At 40.9% G+C, this 17,902-nt stretch overlaps 1 protein-coding gene across 3 annotated transcripts in view; it reads left to right on the plus strand.

Moving 5' to 3' along the window:
* Positions 1-15,535, plus strand: part of LOC117376542 (EGF-like repeat and discoidin I-like domain-containing protein 3) — a 119,308-nt gene extending 103,773 nt beyond the window's left edge. For 2 of the 3 annotated variants that reach the window (XM_033973049.2, XM_033973050.2), the window contains 2 exons: positions 3,405-3,560; positions 14,437-15,500. In XM_033973049.2, the coding sequence (XP_033828940.1) occupies positions 3,405-3,560; positions 14,437-14,586 (306 nt within the window). In that variant the 3' untranslated portion in view covers positions 14,587-15,500. Of the gene's footprint in view, positions 1-3,404; positions 3,561-14,436 lie in introns of all 3 variants that reach the window. The other variant, XM_033973048.2, reaches the window with a different exon arrangement.
* The last annotated feature ends 2,367 nt before the right edge of the window (positions 15,536-17,902 follow it).

Consider the following 17,902-nt stretch of genomic DNA (forward strand, 5'->3'; position numbering starts at 1 on the left):
TTACTACGAGGAAGTGCTTACCAAATTGTGTATACATTAAAACATGGGTCCCCAACCTTTTTTGCACCACGGACCTTCTACTCGTGGCGGATAAATATGGCAAAAATAATAATAAGTGCATAAAAATCTCAACTCACCATAGTGCTAAATCAGTGGGAGCCCTACGCCTGTTTCTAGGACTGATGGAAGACAATGACACCAGCGTTTTGTTTTTTATGTCCAGTCTGCTCCGTGATTTTGTCTTGGTTATGTCACTGCAGAAAAGCCCATTTCACACAGACAGGATGTTGAAAAAAGGTAGTAAAGTCTTCAGTGCTCAGGATATTCTGTCTTAATTTTCCTCCAGAACGTCAGTAGAGATGTCGTCTCAAACGTTTAAGACCACCGTCATTTGCGATCTCCAACAGCTGATCGTCTCGTTGCACAGAAACGCTCGATTGGGCCAGTTTACTCACAAATTCATGCGCAGTTAGTGGATCTTTTTTTCATTATATATCTACGGACAAACTTATTAGCGTGTCATGAGGGACAGGCGAAAGTTACATCGGAGAAGATGCAATCGTTGATCAATTATTTACTGTTTTTGAGCAAATGCGTAATGGACTGGTACCGGTCCCCTACCCAGTGTTTGGGGACCACTGCATTAAAACGTTTGAATGTAGATTTACACAACACTACCACAACTGTCGATATTTCTATGACTAAATCTGCGACTACTTGCTGCATACCTTTATTACAACTTCTACAACTAACTTTTTGGAGTTATAGTTTATATTTAATAGATTATAATCAGAGTAATTGAAGCGTCTGCAACATAAACAAGGTTCAAAATAATCTTTAAATCGTTGGTGCCTTTTTTCTTCTGTGGAGTATTGGTATAAGAATCCAGAGATAAGCCCAAAGAGTGAGTGTGTCTGATAATGGTTTGATGGAACAGAAGGGAACGGGACAGAGGAGAGAAAAAGAGGAGGGGTTTGGTTTAACAAGCTTATCTCTCCTCCTAATTTCGTTTGGCCCATCAAAGTGCTGAGAGGGGCCGCTGCCATGAGCACTCGTATTTTTTGACCGCTACCTGTGACAGCAATTACAGGTTCCCCTTCAAGGCCGCCTTTGTTTTGGTGACAGACCTGACTGCTCGGCTCGAACGCGATTACCTCAGTGTTGTGCGACCGGAGCATAATCAAAGGTGTACAATGCACGCTGTCATTGGCTTTAAATCAACCTGAGCTGCCCCTGCCACTGCTCCTACAGGCCCCTTTATCCACCACAGGGCTGCGACAATACAGGCGGCAGGAGCGGGCTTCTTATAGCTGCAGTGTTATATAGTATACAGTATGCCATATGTCCGCTTTGGGTAAGAGCAGAACGCATAAGAATGGATCAAAAACATATGATGGGTTAAACAAGACTCAAATGTTACTTATACTACTATATATATATGTATTGTTAGGGCAGTATGAGCCAATCCCATCTGATAATGTCGTATTGTGAATCAGTTGTTCTCTATTTATTGCAGCTCAATGCACAAACACAGACACGTTCTACCCTCCTACTCTCCTATTGGTCAGAGCTCATCGTTCTCTGAGTGACAGGTGTTTGTAGCCAATCACAGTGAAGTATAGACTCTCAGAAGATCACTTTAGTTACTTCATGAAAGAGAATATAAAAATACCAAGTGTACAAGAACTGTGGTCTCCAGATCTTCGTAGAAAAGTGTGATTTGATGGTCTGGGTGGTGTTGTTGAGTACTTAAAATGCATTTGCAGTTAAAGCCAGACTCAAAGCACACTATTGGGGAGGTGATTGGTCTTGGTGTACATATTTCTAAGCCTGCTTTATCGTAGCTGCAAGCTGTACTTAAAGAAATGAATTTCTAAAGTATAGATTATCTATGCAATTTCCACAGTAGCGTGTGCTTTTTGATCTATGCTTTCTGTGCTCAGCAGGGCTCCAGCGCAGTACACACATGTTAATGTAGTGATCACAGGAAGTCACTCAGCCAGTATCTAATATGTTCATACACTTCAGGGAAACAGAACAGTGCATTTGTTTTGTCAAATCCTCATGAAACTATATTTGTTGGCCTATGACACAGGCCAATTAGCATGATATATGCTGCCTCCATCTTGTGTGCGTGTATGTAGCAGGGGACATTCATTTGCATGCTTTGTATATCCTGCTCTCTCTGCGCCTCTAAATTTTGCCATTATGTTCTACAACCTGACAGCAAAATGTCACCGTGTGCAGATTTTTACACAGCGACCTGACTTTTCTGTTTTCTATTGAATAAAGCAAGTATGTTAACTAGGACAAAAAGTAAGACTTTGTCAACTAGGGGCCTTAGGAGGAGTCATGACAGGGCTGAGGCAGACACAGATGAAGATCCACTCTCGCATTAAAGGCAGGGGATGTAGAATTTAAAAATGACCTATATGTTTAAATTCTATATTGATTTTACTGGCTAAACTAAACAAAACAAAAACATGTTCCTTATGTTATTTGGTGTTTTGGTTCTCAGGACGATTATCCAGTCACTCTATTTTTGGGTTGCCAGTTCCAACGCCAGAATCCAGTTGGTTAAAGCCTAAAAAGACTCTCTGATGTGAATTCTCACTAAACTACAGCACCATGAGTCAGTGCTAGTGCAGCCTCTGGAGGTGCTGAGCTTTCACATGAGACATGGCTTGTTCATATAATCTGAGAATAAAAACGTGTGTTATCTTCATCTGTGACTGTGAGTACACTTTTTAAATGAGCGAGAGCCCAGACTGCAGACCCTCCCTTTAATTCACACGGTGCATGAATAAGCAGCATTTATACAGCTGCTCTTGATTACCAATCAAGCAGGTCCCGCCTTCCTCTTCATTGCTCTTTAGGCCTGTTGATTTGTATGCATTATTCATCTGAAGTCTTATAATTAACACATAAAAATAGCATGTTGTTTTGGCCTGTGTGACATAGTTTGGTAAGACTTTTTCTTTGATGTTTTGTAAAACAGGCTGGTGTGTATGTATTTGTTTAAGAGGCCAGACAGTTGTGTTTGTTCTGAATAATGAGGCATAATTGAAGTGGAAAAAGCCCTATAAAAGTAGCAGTGTGCACGTGTTTACTGCCTACCACCCCTGCACTGAAAACTGTTCGCAACAAATGAGAAGCGATTAAAAATTAACCCAAATGGAGCGATGTAGGTCTCCGAAGCTGCTGCATCGAGCGTTTTCTGTTTTGCTGAGATGAACTTACGGACTTTTTCTTCTTGTTGTTCAATATTCAGTGAATAATTGAAACCTATTTCTCGCGCCCACTATCTTTACACCATAAATCCACTGATGACATTAAAAGAGAATGTGCAGGCTCTAGTTCAAACATTTAACATCTGACATTTGACTTTCTCTCTCGTCTCCCAGGTGGATCTGCTGGTGCCGACTAAAGTCACAGGAGTCATCACGCAGGGAGCCAAAGATTTCGGCCATGTTCAGTTCGTGGGATCATACAAAGTGGCCTACAGCAACGATGGAGAAAGGTGGAGAGTGTATCAAGATGTGAAGCAGGGCAAGGACAAGGTAAACAACAGCAACAAAGCTATAAATGAGCCTGTACTACAAAGCAATACTTCATTACTTTATCTTCACACTGCAAGAATTCATTCAAATATTGTGAATGAGTGAATGTAATTGTCAGAAAATCAATGCCCGGATACAAATTGATACTAAAACCACTATTTTGAACTGGTCCTACATAAATAGAACAACACTGGAGCTTTTCTGACAGAACTATATTAAAACGAGCAGAACAACATGATAATACTACAGAAACTACTATTATTTTGTGCTGAAAATGACATTCTGTTGCCTAAAAATTGCATTACAGTAGTGAGTATAGAGCCTTTTCCTATATGAGCGTATGACATTTTAGTATCTGGTATCCCACCTTAGCTGCTGAGATAACCACCATAAAAAAGAATTGCTAAAATATTTAAAAGATGATTCCATACGCTGTAGGTTTTACCTCGAACCGACACACTGAAACATACAGGATTTTCCATGATATTTTAATCTATATTGACGTAAAGGATTGTAAGTGCCTGCAGGAGCTGAAGCACTCAAGTGAGAATTATATATGTCACACGGCAAAGTCACGAGGAGCAGAAAAGTGCACAGGAAGAACATAATTGAAGAGCACTTTATAAAATCTGATGCAGAAATGTCAAGCGGATTATGTGTCCACTCTACATCCTTTAGCTCCACATCTTATCTCTGGGCCAAACTTGTACCGACCTATTCCGTCCTCCGTCCTATTGCCTCTCATAGGTTTGGGATCAGATAAAAATGCACTGTCAGGCTACCAACAGGCCCAGCCAATGCTATGCTGCAAATCTTGTTTACGAGCTTTCAACAAAATCCTCAAGTCCATTGCAGTGGCCCGCACTGACAGACACAGGGCTCTGAGTGCTGATATGAGCAGAGGAGCAGACAATGGCACAGAGACAGCCTCCGCTTTTAAGGGAGCCAGAGAGAAACATTCACTATATATGTGCAGATGCATTTGTCATTCAGGCTTTTGTGTTGAGGAAGAGGGACAAGTGGAAGAAACATTTTGGAGTTGTGCTCGTGTAGTCACAAAGTATTATAAAATGATTTATCTTATGCCAAATATAAACTTTGGTCATAAAATTAAAGGGGAAATTAGTGCTGTACAATTTTAATAATGTGTTTATAATGTGTATATTTTGTGAAATCCCCTGGGTATTCTTCACCTCAGGCTTAGATAACTTCACTGTGAAGCACAGTACAATTAATGAATATACAAAAATACACTCCAGTGTTGGTGTAGTTTGACCCTTATACTGTTCAGATATGTATGTATTTAATCAAACATAAACAATGAAATACTGCACTGTATAACAATGAAATACTACACTGTACACAGACTGCACCTTCTTTCTCTCTGACTCAAAGTAAGCCGTCACTGTACAGCTCATTACCTGAACCAGATCTATTTAGCCAGGCCGTCTGTGCGGGTGGTTAATGAAATTGACAACATGTCATTAAGGTGAGTAACACTATTGAACAGCCACATGAATATCTCGCCCTTGTGCTGCGCAGTCACACGGCTGGAAACATCTCTCCATTTCAGCAGTTTCATTCCTTGCTTGAAAGGTTTATAATTTCAACACCCATGATGATCTTTGGATACAGGCCAGTGAATGCTCAGCGTGATTTTCACTCAAGTTATATCAACACCAGAGACGGGATGGGCCCCAAAGGCCCGCAGACACCACTGTAGATCATGTGAGAAGAGAGAGAGAACTTTCACTGTGTCGACAAAGAGACGGAGCTTTAGCTCACAGCACTGAGACATTCGATATGTTGTGAATTTGCACTGAATTTGGAATTTCTCAAAAAGCCTTTCTGAGAATAGATCGTCTGACCAAGGTATTCATTTACACTTTAGAAGTGTTTTTAACAGGATTTCATCAAATCTGAAATGTAACTGGGGTTCTTTATGAGAATGGGAGAGACAGGAGCACTGGGGGCTTAAAAGACACGAGTGTTTACCACAGAACTGAGCCGGTCAGTCTCCTTTACTGACATTGGAAAATAGTGTGATTGCTTTGCTGAATCAGAAACAATAGAAGTCGATGCATGTTTACTCTTCTTTCATGTTTACACTTCTTTCATGTTTACGCTTCTTTCATGTTTAGTATTTTTTCCAAACAGCCCTGAGATGCCGGCATATTAGAGGGCAGCCATGTTTAGTGAGGGCTTCAGAGAATGTCAATCAGTTTGTCCCCAGACGTCCCCCCCGGCGCTGTTCTGAAGTGCCATTCTTCAAGGTGTTTCCCGTTCACTCAGCCACAGCCGTAATGCTACAGGACACTTCAGGCTCCAGGGCTCCAGGGGACGCACTGCCACAGAACTGTGCCCCTGTCGGCAAGAATATACAGAGAGAGGAAGAAGAGAAGGAGAGAGGGATGAGGAGGAGAGATAAAGAATATACAGAGAGAGGAAGAAGAGAAGGAGAGAGGGATGAGGAGGAGAGGTAAAGAATATACAGAGAGAGGAAGAAGAGAAGGAGAGAGGGATGAGGAGGAGAGATAAAGAATATACAGAGAGAGGAAGAAGAGAAGAGGAGAGAGGGATGAGGAGGAGAGGTAAAGAATATACAGAGAGGAAGAAGAGAAGGAGAGAGGGATAAGGAGGAGAGGTAAAGAATATACAGAGAGAGGAAGAAGAGAAGGAGAGAGAGATGAGGAGGAGAGGTAAAGAATATACAGAGAGAGGAAGAAGAGAAGGAGAGAGGGATGAGGAGATAAAGAATATACAGAGAGACAGAGGAAGAAACGGAGAGAGGGATGAGGAGAGGTAAAGAATATACAGAGAGGAAGAAGAGAAGGAGAGAGGGATGAGGAGGAGAGGTAAAGAATATACAGAGAGGAAGAAGAGAAGGAGAGAGGGATGAGGAGATAAAGAATATACAGAGAGAGGAAGAAGAGAAGGAGAGAGGGATGAGGAGATAAAGAATATACAGAGAGACAGAGGAAGAAACGGAGAGAGGGATGAGGAGGAGAGGTAAAGAATATACAGAGAGACAGGAAGAGATGGAGAGAGGGATGAGGAGGAGAGATAAAGAGTATACAGAGAGACAGAGGAAGAGACGGAGAGAGGGATGAGGAGATAAAGAATATACAGAGAGACAGAGGAAGAGATGGAAAGAGGGATGAGGAGATACAGAATATACAGAGACAGAGGAAGAGACGGAGAGAGGGATGGAGAGGAGAGATAAAGAATATACAGAGAGACAGAGGAAGAGACGGAGAGAGGGATGAGGAGATAAAGAATATACATAGAGACAGAGGAAGAGACGGAGAGAGGAATGAGGAGGAGAGATAAAGGGTATACAGAGACACAGAGGAAGAGACGGAGAGAGGGATGTGGAGATAAAGAATATACAGATAGAGGAAGAAGAGAAAGAGGCAGAAATGAGGAGGAGAGGTAAAGAATATACAGAGAGACAGAGGAAGAGACGGAGAGAGGGATGAGGAGGGGAGATAAAGAGTATACAGAGAGAGAGGAAGAGACGGAGAGAGGGATGAGGAGGAGAGATAAAGAGTATACAGAGGAAGAGACGGAGAGAGGGGTGAGGAGGAGAGATAAAGAATATACAGAGAGACAGAGGAAGAGACGGAGAGAGGGATGAGGAGAAGAGATAAAGAATATATATAGAGAGAGAGGAAGAGACAGAGAGGGTGAGGAAGAGAGATAAAGAATATACAGAGACAGAGGAAGTGACGGAGAGAGGGATGAGGAGGAGAGATAAATAATATACAGAGAGAGGAAGAAGAGCAGGAGAGAGGGATGAGGAGATAAAGAATATACAGAGAGACAGAGGAAGAGACAGAGAGAGGGATGAGGAGATACAGAATATACAGAGAGACAGAGGAAGAGACGGAGAGAGGGATGAGGAGATACAGAATATACAGAGAGACAGAGGAAGAGACGGAGAGAGGGATGAGGAGATACAGAATATACAGAGAGACAGAGGAAGAGACGGAGAGAGGGATGAGGAGGAGAGGTAAAGAATATACAGAGAGACAGAGGAAGAGACGGAGAGAGGGATGAGGAGATAAAGATTATACAGTGAGACAGAGGAAGAGACGGAGAGAGAGGGATGAGGAGATAAAGAATATACAGAGAGACAGGAATAGACGGAGAGAGGGATGAGGAGGAGAGATAAAGAGTATACAGAGAGACAGAGGAAGAGACAGAGAGAGGGATGAGGAGATAAAGAATATACAGAGAGACAGGAATAGACGGAGAGAGGGATGAGGAGGAGAGATAAAGAGTATACAGAGAGACAGAGGAAGAGACGGAGAGAGGGGTGAGGAGGAGAGGTAAAGAATTTACAGAGAGACAGAGGAAGAGACGGAGAGAGGGGTGAGGAAGAGAGGTAAAGAATTTACAGAGAGACAGAGGAAGAGACGGAGAGAGGGATGGGGAGGAGAGGTAAAGAATATACAGAGAGACAGAGGAAGAGACGGAGAGAGGGTTGGGGAGGAGAGATAGAGAGAGAGAGGATAGAAAGATGAAGGAGAGAGAGAAAAGGAGAGTACTAGAGGGAGTAAAGAGGTAGATAGAGATGGGGTTGAGAGAGAGGAAGAGAGAAAGAGAGAGAGGATGTGGTAGAGAGAGAAGGGAGAGCAGGAGAGGGAGTAAAGAGAGGGAGAGAGATGAGGTTGAGAGACAGAGGAAGAGAAAAAGGTGATAGAAAGATGGAGGAGAGTGGTAGAGAGAGAAGGAAAGAAAGAGAGGGAGGGAGTGGAGGAAACAAAGAAGAGAGAACAAAGAGAGAAAAAGAAAAGAGAAGCGAGGAGGACAGAGCAGAAGTACGAAAGAATGGGGTAGAGAGATAGATGAGGGAGTGAGAGAAGGAAAGCAACAGAGAGATATAGAGGAAGAGTGCGCGGCTGAGGAAAGCACACATTGGTACAGACTTGTAAGTATTCCTCTCAGCTCCCTCCTGCAGCTCCTGTGTGGCAGAGGCTGCAGGCTGTTAGATCGAGATTGAGAGAGAAAGACCCATCAGAATACCGATGGTGTCAGACCTCGCTCACGAACACTCACACAAGTTTGATACAGAAGTGTTTATTAGAAAAACTGTTGTGTTCATGGTCAACGATACCGGCGCTGTCGGCTGTGGCACAAAGTGATTTTTTTTTTTTATTTCCACATGATTAAGCGATGCATTTGATTAAACTCCGATTAGCTGCCTCCTCAGATGACCCGGGGTTACTTCGCTCCTACACAGTACACCACCATTAAGTGTTAACATTTACACGGGAAGTCTCAGAGAGCGATCAAGTACAAAATGCTATTGATTAATGTTTAATATTGTCACCACGGTAACACTAAGAGGTTAATTAGCTACTGCAACCTTGTCTATAGTCAGTCAAGTCAAGATTTGGGATACAATTTAGACTTTTTTTTCTGGCAATAGCAAGATATTACCATTGTAACACATTACTGTGAGTTTATGAGCACGTATTTATTATATTGAAAACATATTTGTAGGTTATGTTGTGTCTAAAGGCGGTTTTGATTGACAGTAGATCGTCAAAAATGTCAAATAGAGGTAAAAAAAAGTATATTTCCTGTCCATTTATCTGATTAAATTATTATTAATTGTAAGTTCTGAGTGCCAGATGTGGGACAAGAATTGTTTTAAATCCATAAAATGAGACAAGATGAAACTAGATACATATAAATAAGGAAAAAAATCCCCTTTTTTGCATCATTTTAGAATCAACTTCATCAACTAGTATAAGACCATATGGTATTTTTACAGAAAAACCCATTGTTCTGTTTTGAAAATTTAATTGTGGTGTCAAATCAGTATGGAGTATTACTAATAGTTATATCATCATGTAAAAAGAATACTACGATAGATTAAACTGAAGTCTTGACACTGCGTCTAAGCGATCCACATTAGCATTAGCGCTCGTTATGTCTAGAGAACAAAATAGCCGTCAGTGGCTGGAAGAGATCAGCTGTGACGCCTGATTGGGTTTAAGGGCCTTGTCTTTGTCCGAATGTCCCTCTTGACCTTTTCCATAAGTGTTTTTGTGCTTTGGTGCTGTCCCGCCTCTGCACCCCGGGGCGGAGGGCAGAGATATGACCACCCCCCCCCCCCCCCCCCCCCTCCCCTGACCTGCGCCGCACCTTTAAATAATGGAGTGTGCTCAGAGGCGTCTACAGGCTCCTCCCCCCTCTCCCACCCCCAGCACGCCACTGACTCCGGGAGCAACGCGATCGATAAAGGACCACGGCCGAGCGGGAGGGTCGGGCTTAAAAGACAGAGAAATGTTTTTAGATATACTGAGCCTCTCGGATTACGTCATTGAATCGAGGTGTGATATGCAACTGGATTTGGTCCGATAACCTTTAGGAACATGAGGGAAATGTTTGGTTTTTTTTACTATTCTGATATTTCCCATAAACATCAGTGAAAAATAATCACACCTGTAAATTAAAAGGTACACTCTGAAACTTCTCTGGTGGAGGGTTCAGTGCCATACTGTGGAACATTCCCAGCAAAGCAAGATCAGCTCCATGGTTTTATCAAATATATACAGGGTGGCCCAAAAGTCACTGACACTTTTAAATCTACAATAGCTCCTATAATTTTTAAGTTAAACTCACCAAATTTTAGCAGGAGGTAAACTGAAACTTCTGAGATTTTTGGCAATATATACGGTTATAATTGTTCATTTACACTTGAAATTATCACTACTTAAACTAGGAGAAGTAAAAATGACCTAATTGTTAAAAATAATGTTTTTTTAAGTGGCCACCATTTTCCGTTTTGCCCTGAAAAGCCCGATCCAACACACTTTACATAATATTTGAAGCATTTCCGGGCTTACGGCTCTTATTTGATCCTCGATATCACGTTTTAAGTCGTTTATTGTCTGAGGTTTATTCACATACACCTTTTCAGAATCAGAATCAGAAGACTTTTATTGTCATTGTCAGTGAACACAGCTCACAGACAGTGCATAAACATAAAAACACTGAATAAATACAAATAAGGGCAGGCACAAAGTTAAAAAAAAGATGCTTAAAAATAAAATAAAATACTTAGAGGTAGAAAATATATACAACAGCAGCATCAGAACAACAGAATAAACATGGCTTATTGAGGTGACCAGTGTTATTAAGATCGCCTCACAGGAAGAAATCGGGACTAGTCAGGTCTGTGGAGATCACATACTGCCCCCTGTCTTTGAAAACCACTTATTATTCTTTTAATGGCATTTACGCTCGGAGCATCTCTGGTATTAAACCCAGTATTTGACCCATGTGACTCAAAGTCCCACTGTACAATGAGGGTTCGTTCCTCGGTGCTGTATTTGCTCAGATTAATGTCGGAAGAGTAGCTCTAAATGCTCTGAAAAAATAAAAGAAGACTATTTAGAAACAAAAGACTCATTCACGTTTACGGTGATAACTTTTAACCTATTCGCTCTACTGCCAGTTATCAATTAAATAAACCAAACAGAGGTAGTTAAGTGAATCAAGGTTATAAAACATACCTCAAAATAAATCCAAAACTGTGAGTCTGAATAGATTTCCTTTTTTTTTACTTGTTTCCTCTTGCATTTATTTGTTGTTGCTGCTTTTGTTGCCAATAACAATGAGGAGACACGCTATTAACGGAGATCGGTATTTCTCTGTAAACGCTGTAGAGGACAGAAGAAGGTCACCCATGAAACATTTAGAACAGAACGCAGCCTCCGCTTTGGCAAACAAAAAGCGCAGACCTGCTGTACTTAAAAAAAAAAAGACATGTAAAAAGATGATCAGCAGGGGGTTGTACATCAAAACACACTCTACCAGCTTCTCAAACTGTTGTCTTACACTTACACATACACAAAATCATATAATATACATTTCAACTATTTTATTTTTGGCACCTTTTTGACTCCTTACGTGTCTTCTAAAATTATTGCTTCTTTTATGATGTTTCCCTTCGTCTTGTTCCAGACTGTTTATTTTAAGGACACACTCCGACATGGTATCTTGTCATATTTCAATCAGATTTTACTGCCCTCCTCTGCCTCCTTTTATATCGAGTTTACCGCTGACCTTACAACGCCATCGCTACAGCGCTTTTACGTGACGGCGTGTACACAGAGGCTACAGGTTGGACGGTTTGAACACTTAAAGCCGAGTGCGGGCAGGAAGAGATGATATAGGTGTAAAAATACATGTGTTTTTTTTTTCTCAATACTGCCGCAGAAAAGACGGGAGTTCACACAGAGGTAACAATGAAAAGGAAACAGTATGCAAAGGTAGCCTACTTTTTATGTTATGTAATATGCAAGGATATAAGGGCTAGAAAAACACACTGTGAAACTTTTAAACTCACAAAATGTACAAACCGGAAAAAAGACGGACGTGAGATGATTAAAACACAACTAACTGGATTAAAATATATGTACGTTTTCTGGTGGAGGGTCTTCCAAATGTTTGTCTCTGCATTACACGTCTATCTCCACGTTCATGAGCAGATAGATTCCAAGATGGAGGCATGTACGGTCGCCCTGGTTACCGTACGTGATGCTGTTTTATTTTGTTTTTAAGCATATCTGGTTTTAACTTATTTATTATTATTATTATTGTTATTATTCAGTGTTCTATGTTGCACTTTATCACCGAAGAAAGTTCCTAGTTGCGTTCACTGACGATGGCAATAAAAGTAAAGTCTTCTGATTCTGAGATGACAGTATTAGGTCAAGTAACAGGTCTGATCTGTGGATAGGCAAGCAGAGGCGAATGAAATAGGATCACTTTAAACCTTAATGCCACACTGTGCCAGAAGTAAGAGCAGTGTAAATGAAAGAGTATATCTTAAACTCATGTGTCAAACTAAAGGCCCGTGGGCGAAATGCGGGCGTCCATGTCATTTTATGTGGCCCTCGACAGGGTAAATTTAAAGGTATGATGGGCTTAAAATATCATGTTATCATTTTATCAGGAGATACGCAGTTACACAGACATATGTGATATTTGTGACTTAAGTAGTGAATACAGAAACAGTTAATAAACAATTTTAAAAGTAGTTACATTTATTTTACATCTGGCTCCTTGATGGCCGCCATTTTGCTGATGTGGCCCTTGGTGAAAATGTGATTGACATCTATGCCTTAAACAAACAAAAAAAAATCTCTAAATGACTATTACGTATTGGCAGGACAAATGTCTTGAGTTTATTATTAGTTTTAGTTTTGTTCTACAAGCCACAAAATGTCTAGAATCTTCAACACATCGACATTGAAGAAAGACCCTTTAAAAGCTCCGTAGACCCGACTCGTTTGTCATTTGACCAGAGTGAAGCGATAATGAGCCAACCTTTTCTACTTGTGTATATCCGAGCTTAATAAACTGTAAGTAACGCAGCAATCAAAGTGAACTTTCTGCTTTGGACTTGCGTGTAAACAAGTTTGCGTTAGATCCCGGGATGCGCTCGTACAAAGAGTTTTATGTATTAATGATACATGACTGTTTCTGCGCAGCTGCTGCTATTCAAATACGTTTGTTTTCTTCGATGTGTGATAATTGCCTGGCTCTCCAGTGATACTTTAGAGCCTGCAGTCTGTGTACTCAACACGTTTGCATCTGTATGAGCGGGGATGTGGCGTGGATTATGTTGGAACAAGATGGTGCAAAGACATAAAATAAATCATTCAATCAACAACAGTGCGTCGCACACCCCTTCAGTTACGAGCACATATTCTCCAAACTCTTATTATATTTATCTTTGATCTATTTTACTAATAATTTGATTGCATTGTTTCTTACGCTGCAGAGTTTTCCTTTTCCACACAACACTGAATCCAATTACATTAAAATTACAGGGCCATAATCACACGTGTTTAATTAAAATGATGATATCCTTCAATGAAGCTGTCCCTGTAGATACATTTCCTTCCAATAAACTTCATTTCACCACACACACACACACACAAACGCACACACACCACTTCAAATAAATCACCACCAGAGCAGCCATCCCTACTTGATAATTAAAACGCATTTGTGATTAGTTAACCCCTTATTGATCTCTCGTTGAATCCCTTAATGTCTTACAGTAGCACTCTGAATATTAACATTTCACGACAGAAAACAGGCCTTTCGTGTGATACAATACAACTATGTTAATGTGTAAACAGAGGCAGATGTTTGTTTCTGATTGTCAAGTTGCCGCATCCCAAAAGTTTTCAACAGGTGGTGCCGTCCTGTGTTGAAACCGACAGAGTGGATTTTCTGGTAATGCTTGATTTGAGTTTTGTCTGCGTTTTAAGGAGGCGGTCACACAGAATTGCTTCCCACAGTAGTTTTTGTTCATGTGGTTAAGAGATTTTCCAGCCTACAGACTAAGCATGTGGGTGTCTGGAGGTTTCAGGTTGTGTTTGTTTAAGTGTTGAGTTAAATGACTGTAGCAGCTCTAAGGGTATTCTGCATTAGTCAGGCGCTGTGGTTTGGTAATTGGAGCTGTTTAGAAATAAACTGCAATTTAAAAAGGTGTGAGGATGATTTATTCAACGTTGATAATGAATACCCTTTTAACAGATGTGTTTTCAATGAAATTAGACACAAATATTTGTAGACGTGCTGCTGTTGTTAAAATTTGCACCATGTAACTTTTTTGGTGGAGGGTCCTGACACCTGTTTGTCTCCGTTTGATAATCTCTGGTCAGTTCTGTGGAGAGGCAAGTCCGCTGCCAGTGAGATGTATGTTTGCAAGGTAATTTTCAAGCATAAAAACAAAAGTAATTGAATAAATGAGACAAGCAGGTGCAGTACGAGTATCACAAATGTTGCATAGCGCATGAATAGTGAAGTTTGTTTCTTACGTATACCCGTCTTGTTCTTCCAGGTTTTCCAGGGGAACTTTGACAACGACACGCACAGAAAGAACGTGATAGACCCCCCCATCTACGCGCGCTTCGTCCGGATCCTGCCCTGGTCGTGGTACGGACGGATCACTTTGCGTGCTGAGATCCTGGGATGTGCAGAGGAGGAGTGACTTCTTTCAACTTTGGATTTCTCCACCATTTTTCCCCCTCAGCTCCTGTGACATGCCGGGTTTGGGCACACCTGGCGTTTCAAAAGTAGACTGCGCAACCTGTACAAATCAATAAATTTACAATGGATTTTTCAACAATAATGTGTTTCCGTGGGTTGCTGTTAGTTCTTTTTGTACAATGGTTTCAACCCACTACTCTATAATTTCACATTTTTGTCCCATAAGGTCTACTGCAAATGTAATTTCTTTTTATTATTAAGATTCACCATCCATTTTGGACTCCTGTAAAGATACATGGGGTGGGGTGGGGTCTATGTGTGTCTATGGGCTGGGGGGCTACTCAATGTGGTTGTTGCCATAGAAACTATTGTACAGTGTCACTTTTTATCAAAGATGTGAATCCTGTCTGACGTGATCTGCATTGTCCTGATTCCTGAAATGTCCCTCATGGGGAAGTCACTCACGTTTTCTCTGACCTATTTTGACTGTTTTTAAGGACAGTAACATGAACCCACCTTGTCAAAACACTATAAGAGATCCTGTAAAAATGTAAAAGAACTTGCATGGTGCGTGAATTTAAAATGTATTATGACAAATCATTTCAAACATGCCCTGAAAGCTATACCTTAGGGTCCTATTTTTATGTGCATTTTTAAATAGGTCTGAAACATATTGAACACACTGCAAAAGCCTACAGAAAACATCCTACCATCTATTTATTTCAATTACTTCACCAGCTCATCGACTGTGTTAAATGTCTATAAGATTTCAGTTGACTGAAAAGCTCAGGATAGATGTCATACATAATTATAATAATAATAAAATATGAGGAATAATAATGTCACAATTGTGTCATTTCTGATCACCTATTGGAGATGTCTATTGTCTGTAACATTGTTTGATGCATTAACATATGTACCAATTAAATAAACATCCTTTATTTATTATGGAGTTATTTATATATTTCTGAAATGATTCATGTATGATATTAAGCCATAAAGAAGTATGTGCATCATCACACTTTATATAAGAGCAAAATATAGTTTTCCCCTCTCTCTCTCTCTCTCTCTCTCTCCCTCTCTGTCTCTCTCTCTCTGTGTGTGTGTGTGCGTGCATGCTTGCGTGTGTGTGTATGTGTGTCTAAGCTTGGCGGTGTGGACAGTTAACAAGGATCTCTGAGAGAGCTGCTGTGCATTGTACAGAACAGTTTAAAGGTTACAGAGTTAAATAATCCTGCATTATCCTGGTATTTACTCCACAATATGTTTAAGAGATTAAATTAATGAGGACATTAGAACAGTGTTGTTTCTAAGTGTCATTTCTAATTTCACAAAATAAATGAAATAAATGCAGAGTATCAAATACTGATGGTTGTCACTAAACTAAACCTATTTTCAGCAAATCTGGGGGAATAAATCTCTGCACATTTTTTCTTAAATTCAATTCTAGCTATAGAATGTAATGTGTAATAAAATTTGTAAAGTAAAACATAGATTATAGATTTGTATACACAATAACCTAATGTCAACAAACATTTTTCTTCTGATTATTGTGGGCTCCTGGCACTTCTTCATGACCATATTAACATGGTCTCAGTAAATCCTGCTGTGTCTCTGTGGGCGAGTTCTTCACTGCAGCAGCTCTGATGCAGCGTGTATGATGTATGAGTCTGTGCACTGTGTGTGTCACAGAGCTGCATGCAGACACACTGTTTTCTGCACACGGTGAAATCACCATTTAAAAACTGAATGATGGTTTAGTAGATGAGAGAATACACAGGTTTAAATTTCATCCACAACATACTTCTCATACTTGTGTACATACATACAACAGAACCTTAAGAGTAAATGTTTCTATCTCTGAGCAGACACAGGCAGTGAACCCAGACGCCAGAGCTCTCTTCATCTGAAATGAGGCGCTATGCCCTTGGTCACGTGATTTTGATACATAAAGACAGTCTGGTCGAAGTCATTACTGAAGTTATTACAAAGCCAGATTAATTCATTAGTCTGTAGAATGCTTGGACTTCAGCTTGCATTAAGGTAATAATCTTTCACAAAGCCTGAGCCAGGACAATGTAATGGGAGCTTTGTTCTTACATAGGATATATGTGGACAAGCAATCTGATCTTGACCTTTTCATTCCTGTTTGCAATTTTATTTCTAATACACTTTTGCATAATTATATAAATGATATTACTATGATTAAAAGGCCACATGTATTGATTCAGGTGAGTCAATGATTTACAGCAATGTAGAAATGACAAACATGGATTCATTTTCATTGTTATGAGCATTAACTCCTCCCTTCCATCACAGCTCCTTTTCTCGTGCCACCAAAGAGCACACAAGACTTTAGATGGAGATCCAAAACAATCCATAGGTTTGGGACATTTGCATATTTTGCTCTGCTCAAGCGTAAAGCAGCATGTTTCTGATACATGGGGTTGGAGCGGTTTGGGTTCCACATATGTTCAGCTGTCTGTTCTATGGAGGGCAGGGCACAGGAGCACCACGGGGTGCATCAAGGAGCAAACCACCCACAGGGCCCACACGTAGCCTCTGCGTGTAAAAGGAGAAGCAACATGGCTGAACAGTCACTGGAGTCTAGACAAAGCTACAGGTCCTTTTTGGTGCAGTGGCCTCTTATGACCACAGCCTATGTGACAGATGCCATGTCTGAACAAACATGTCCAGGCGGGTGAAGGGAAACAGGAGGAAACTGGGAGGCAGTATCGGACATCTTGAGGTCGGAGTGTCCAGGGACACAAGCACACTGCAAACAGAGGAAATGTGGCTGGTTACTACATGTGGCACCAACACAGATGCGCCTGTCACCACTCGCCTTAACACACCTGGCATGATATAGGCTAGTAGTAGTAGTGGTAGTAGTGGTAGTAGTGGTATTAGTGGTAGTAGTGGTAGTAGTGGTAGCAGTAGTAGGAGTAGTAGTAGTGGTAGTAGTGGTAGTAGTGGTAGTAGTGGCAAGGTCGCATCACCAGTGTTAAGATGAGCCCATGGGGGAGCACTGAAATGTGTTATCGCTGTAAGTTTCTTGTGGTCCTCCACATCCAAGTCTGTGGCTGAGTGAACACAACTCAGAACTATGAGAGACGGATGACTTGAATCACACTCTTTACACATAGATTAAGGTCTGTTCTCACAGTGTGACACTCATAGTGTCAGAGTGTGCTGTGCACACATCAAGAAGCACCTCTCTGTCGCTGACAAAAACCTACACCTTCAGTAAATAAATCATAGGTTTAACATCACCTTCTTAAGCATCCTGTGGATCCTTATTCTGATCCAGCAATCTG

This window comes from Periophthalmus magnuspinnatus, chromosome 9, assembly GCF_009829125.3.
Source record: "Periophthalmus magnuspinnatus isolate fPerMag1 chromosome 9, fPerMag1.2.pri, whole genome shotgun sequence".
Lineage (NCBI taxonomy): Eukaryota > Metazoa > Chordata > Actinopteri > Gobiiformes > Gobiidae > Periophthalmus > Periophthalmus magnuspinnatus.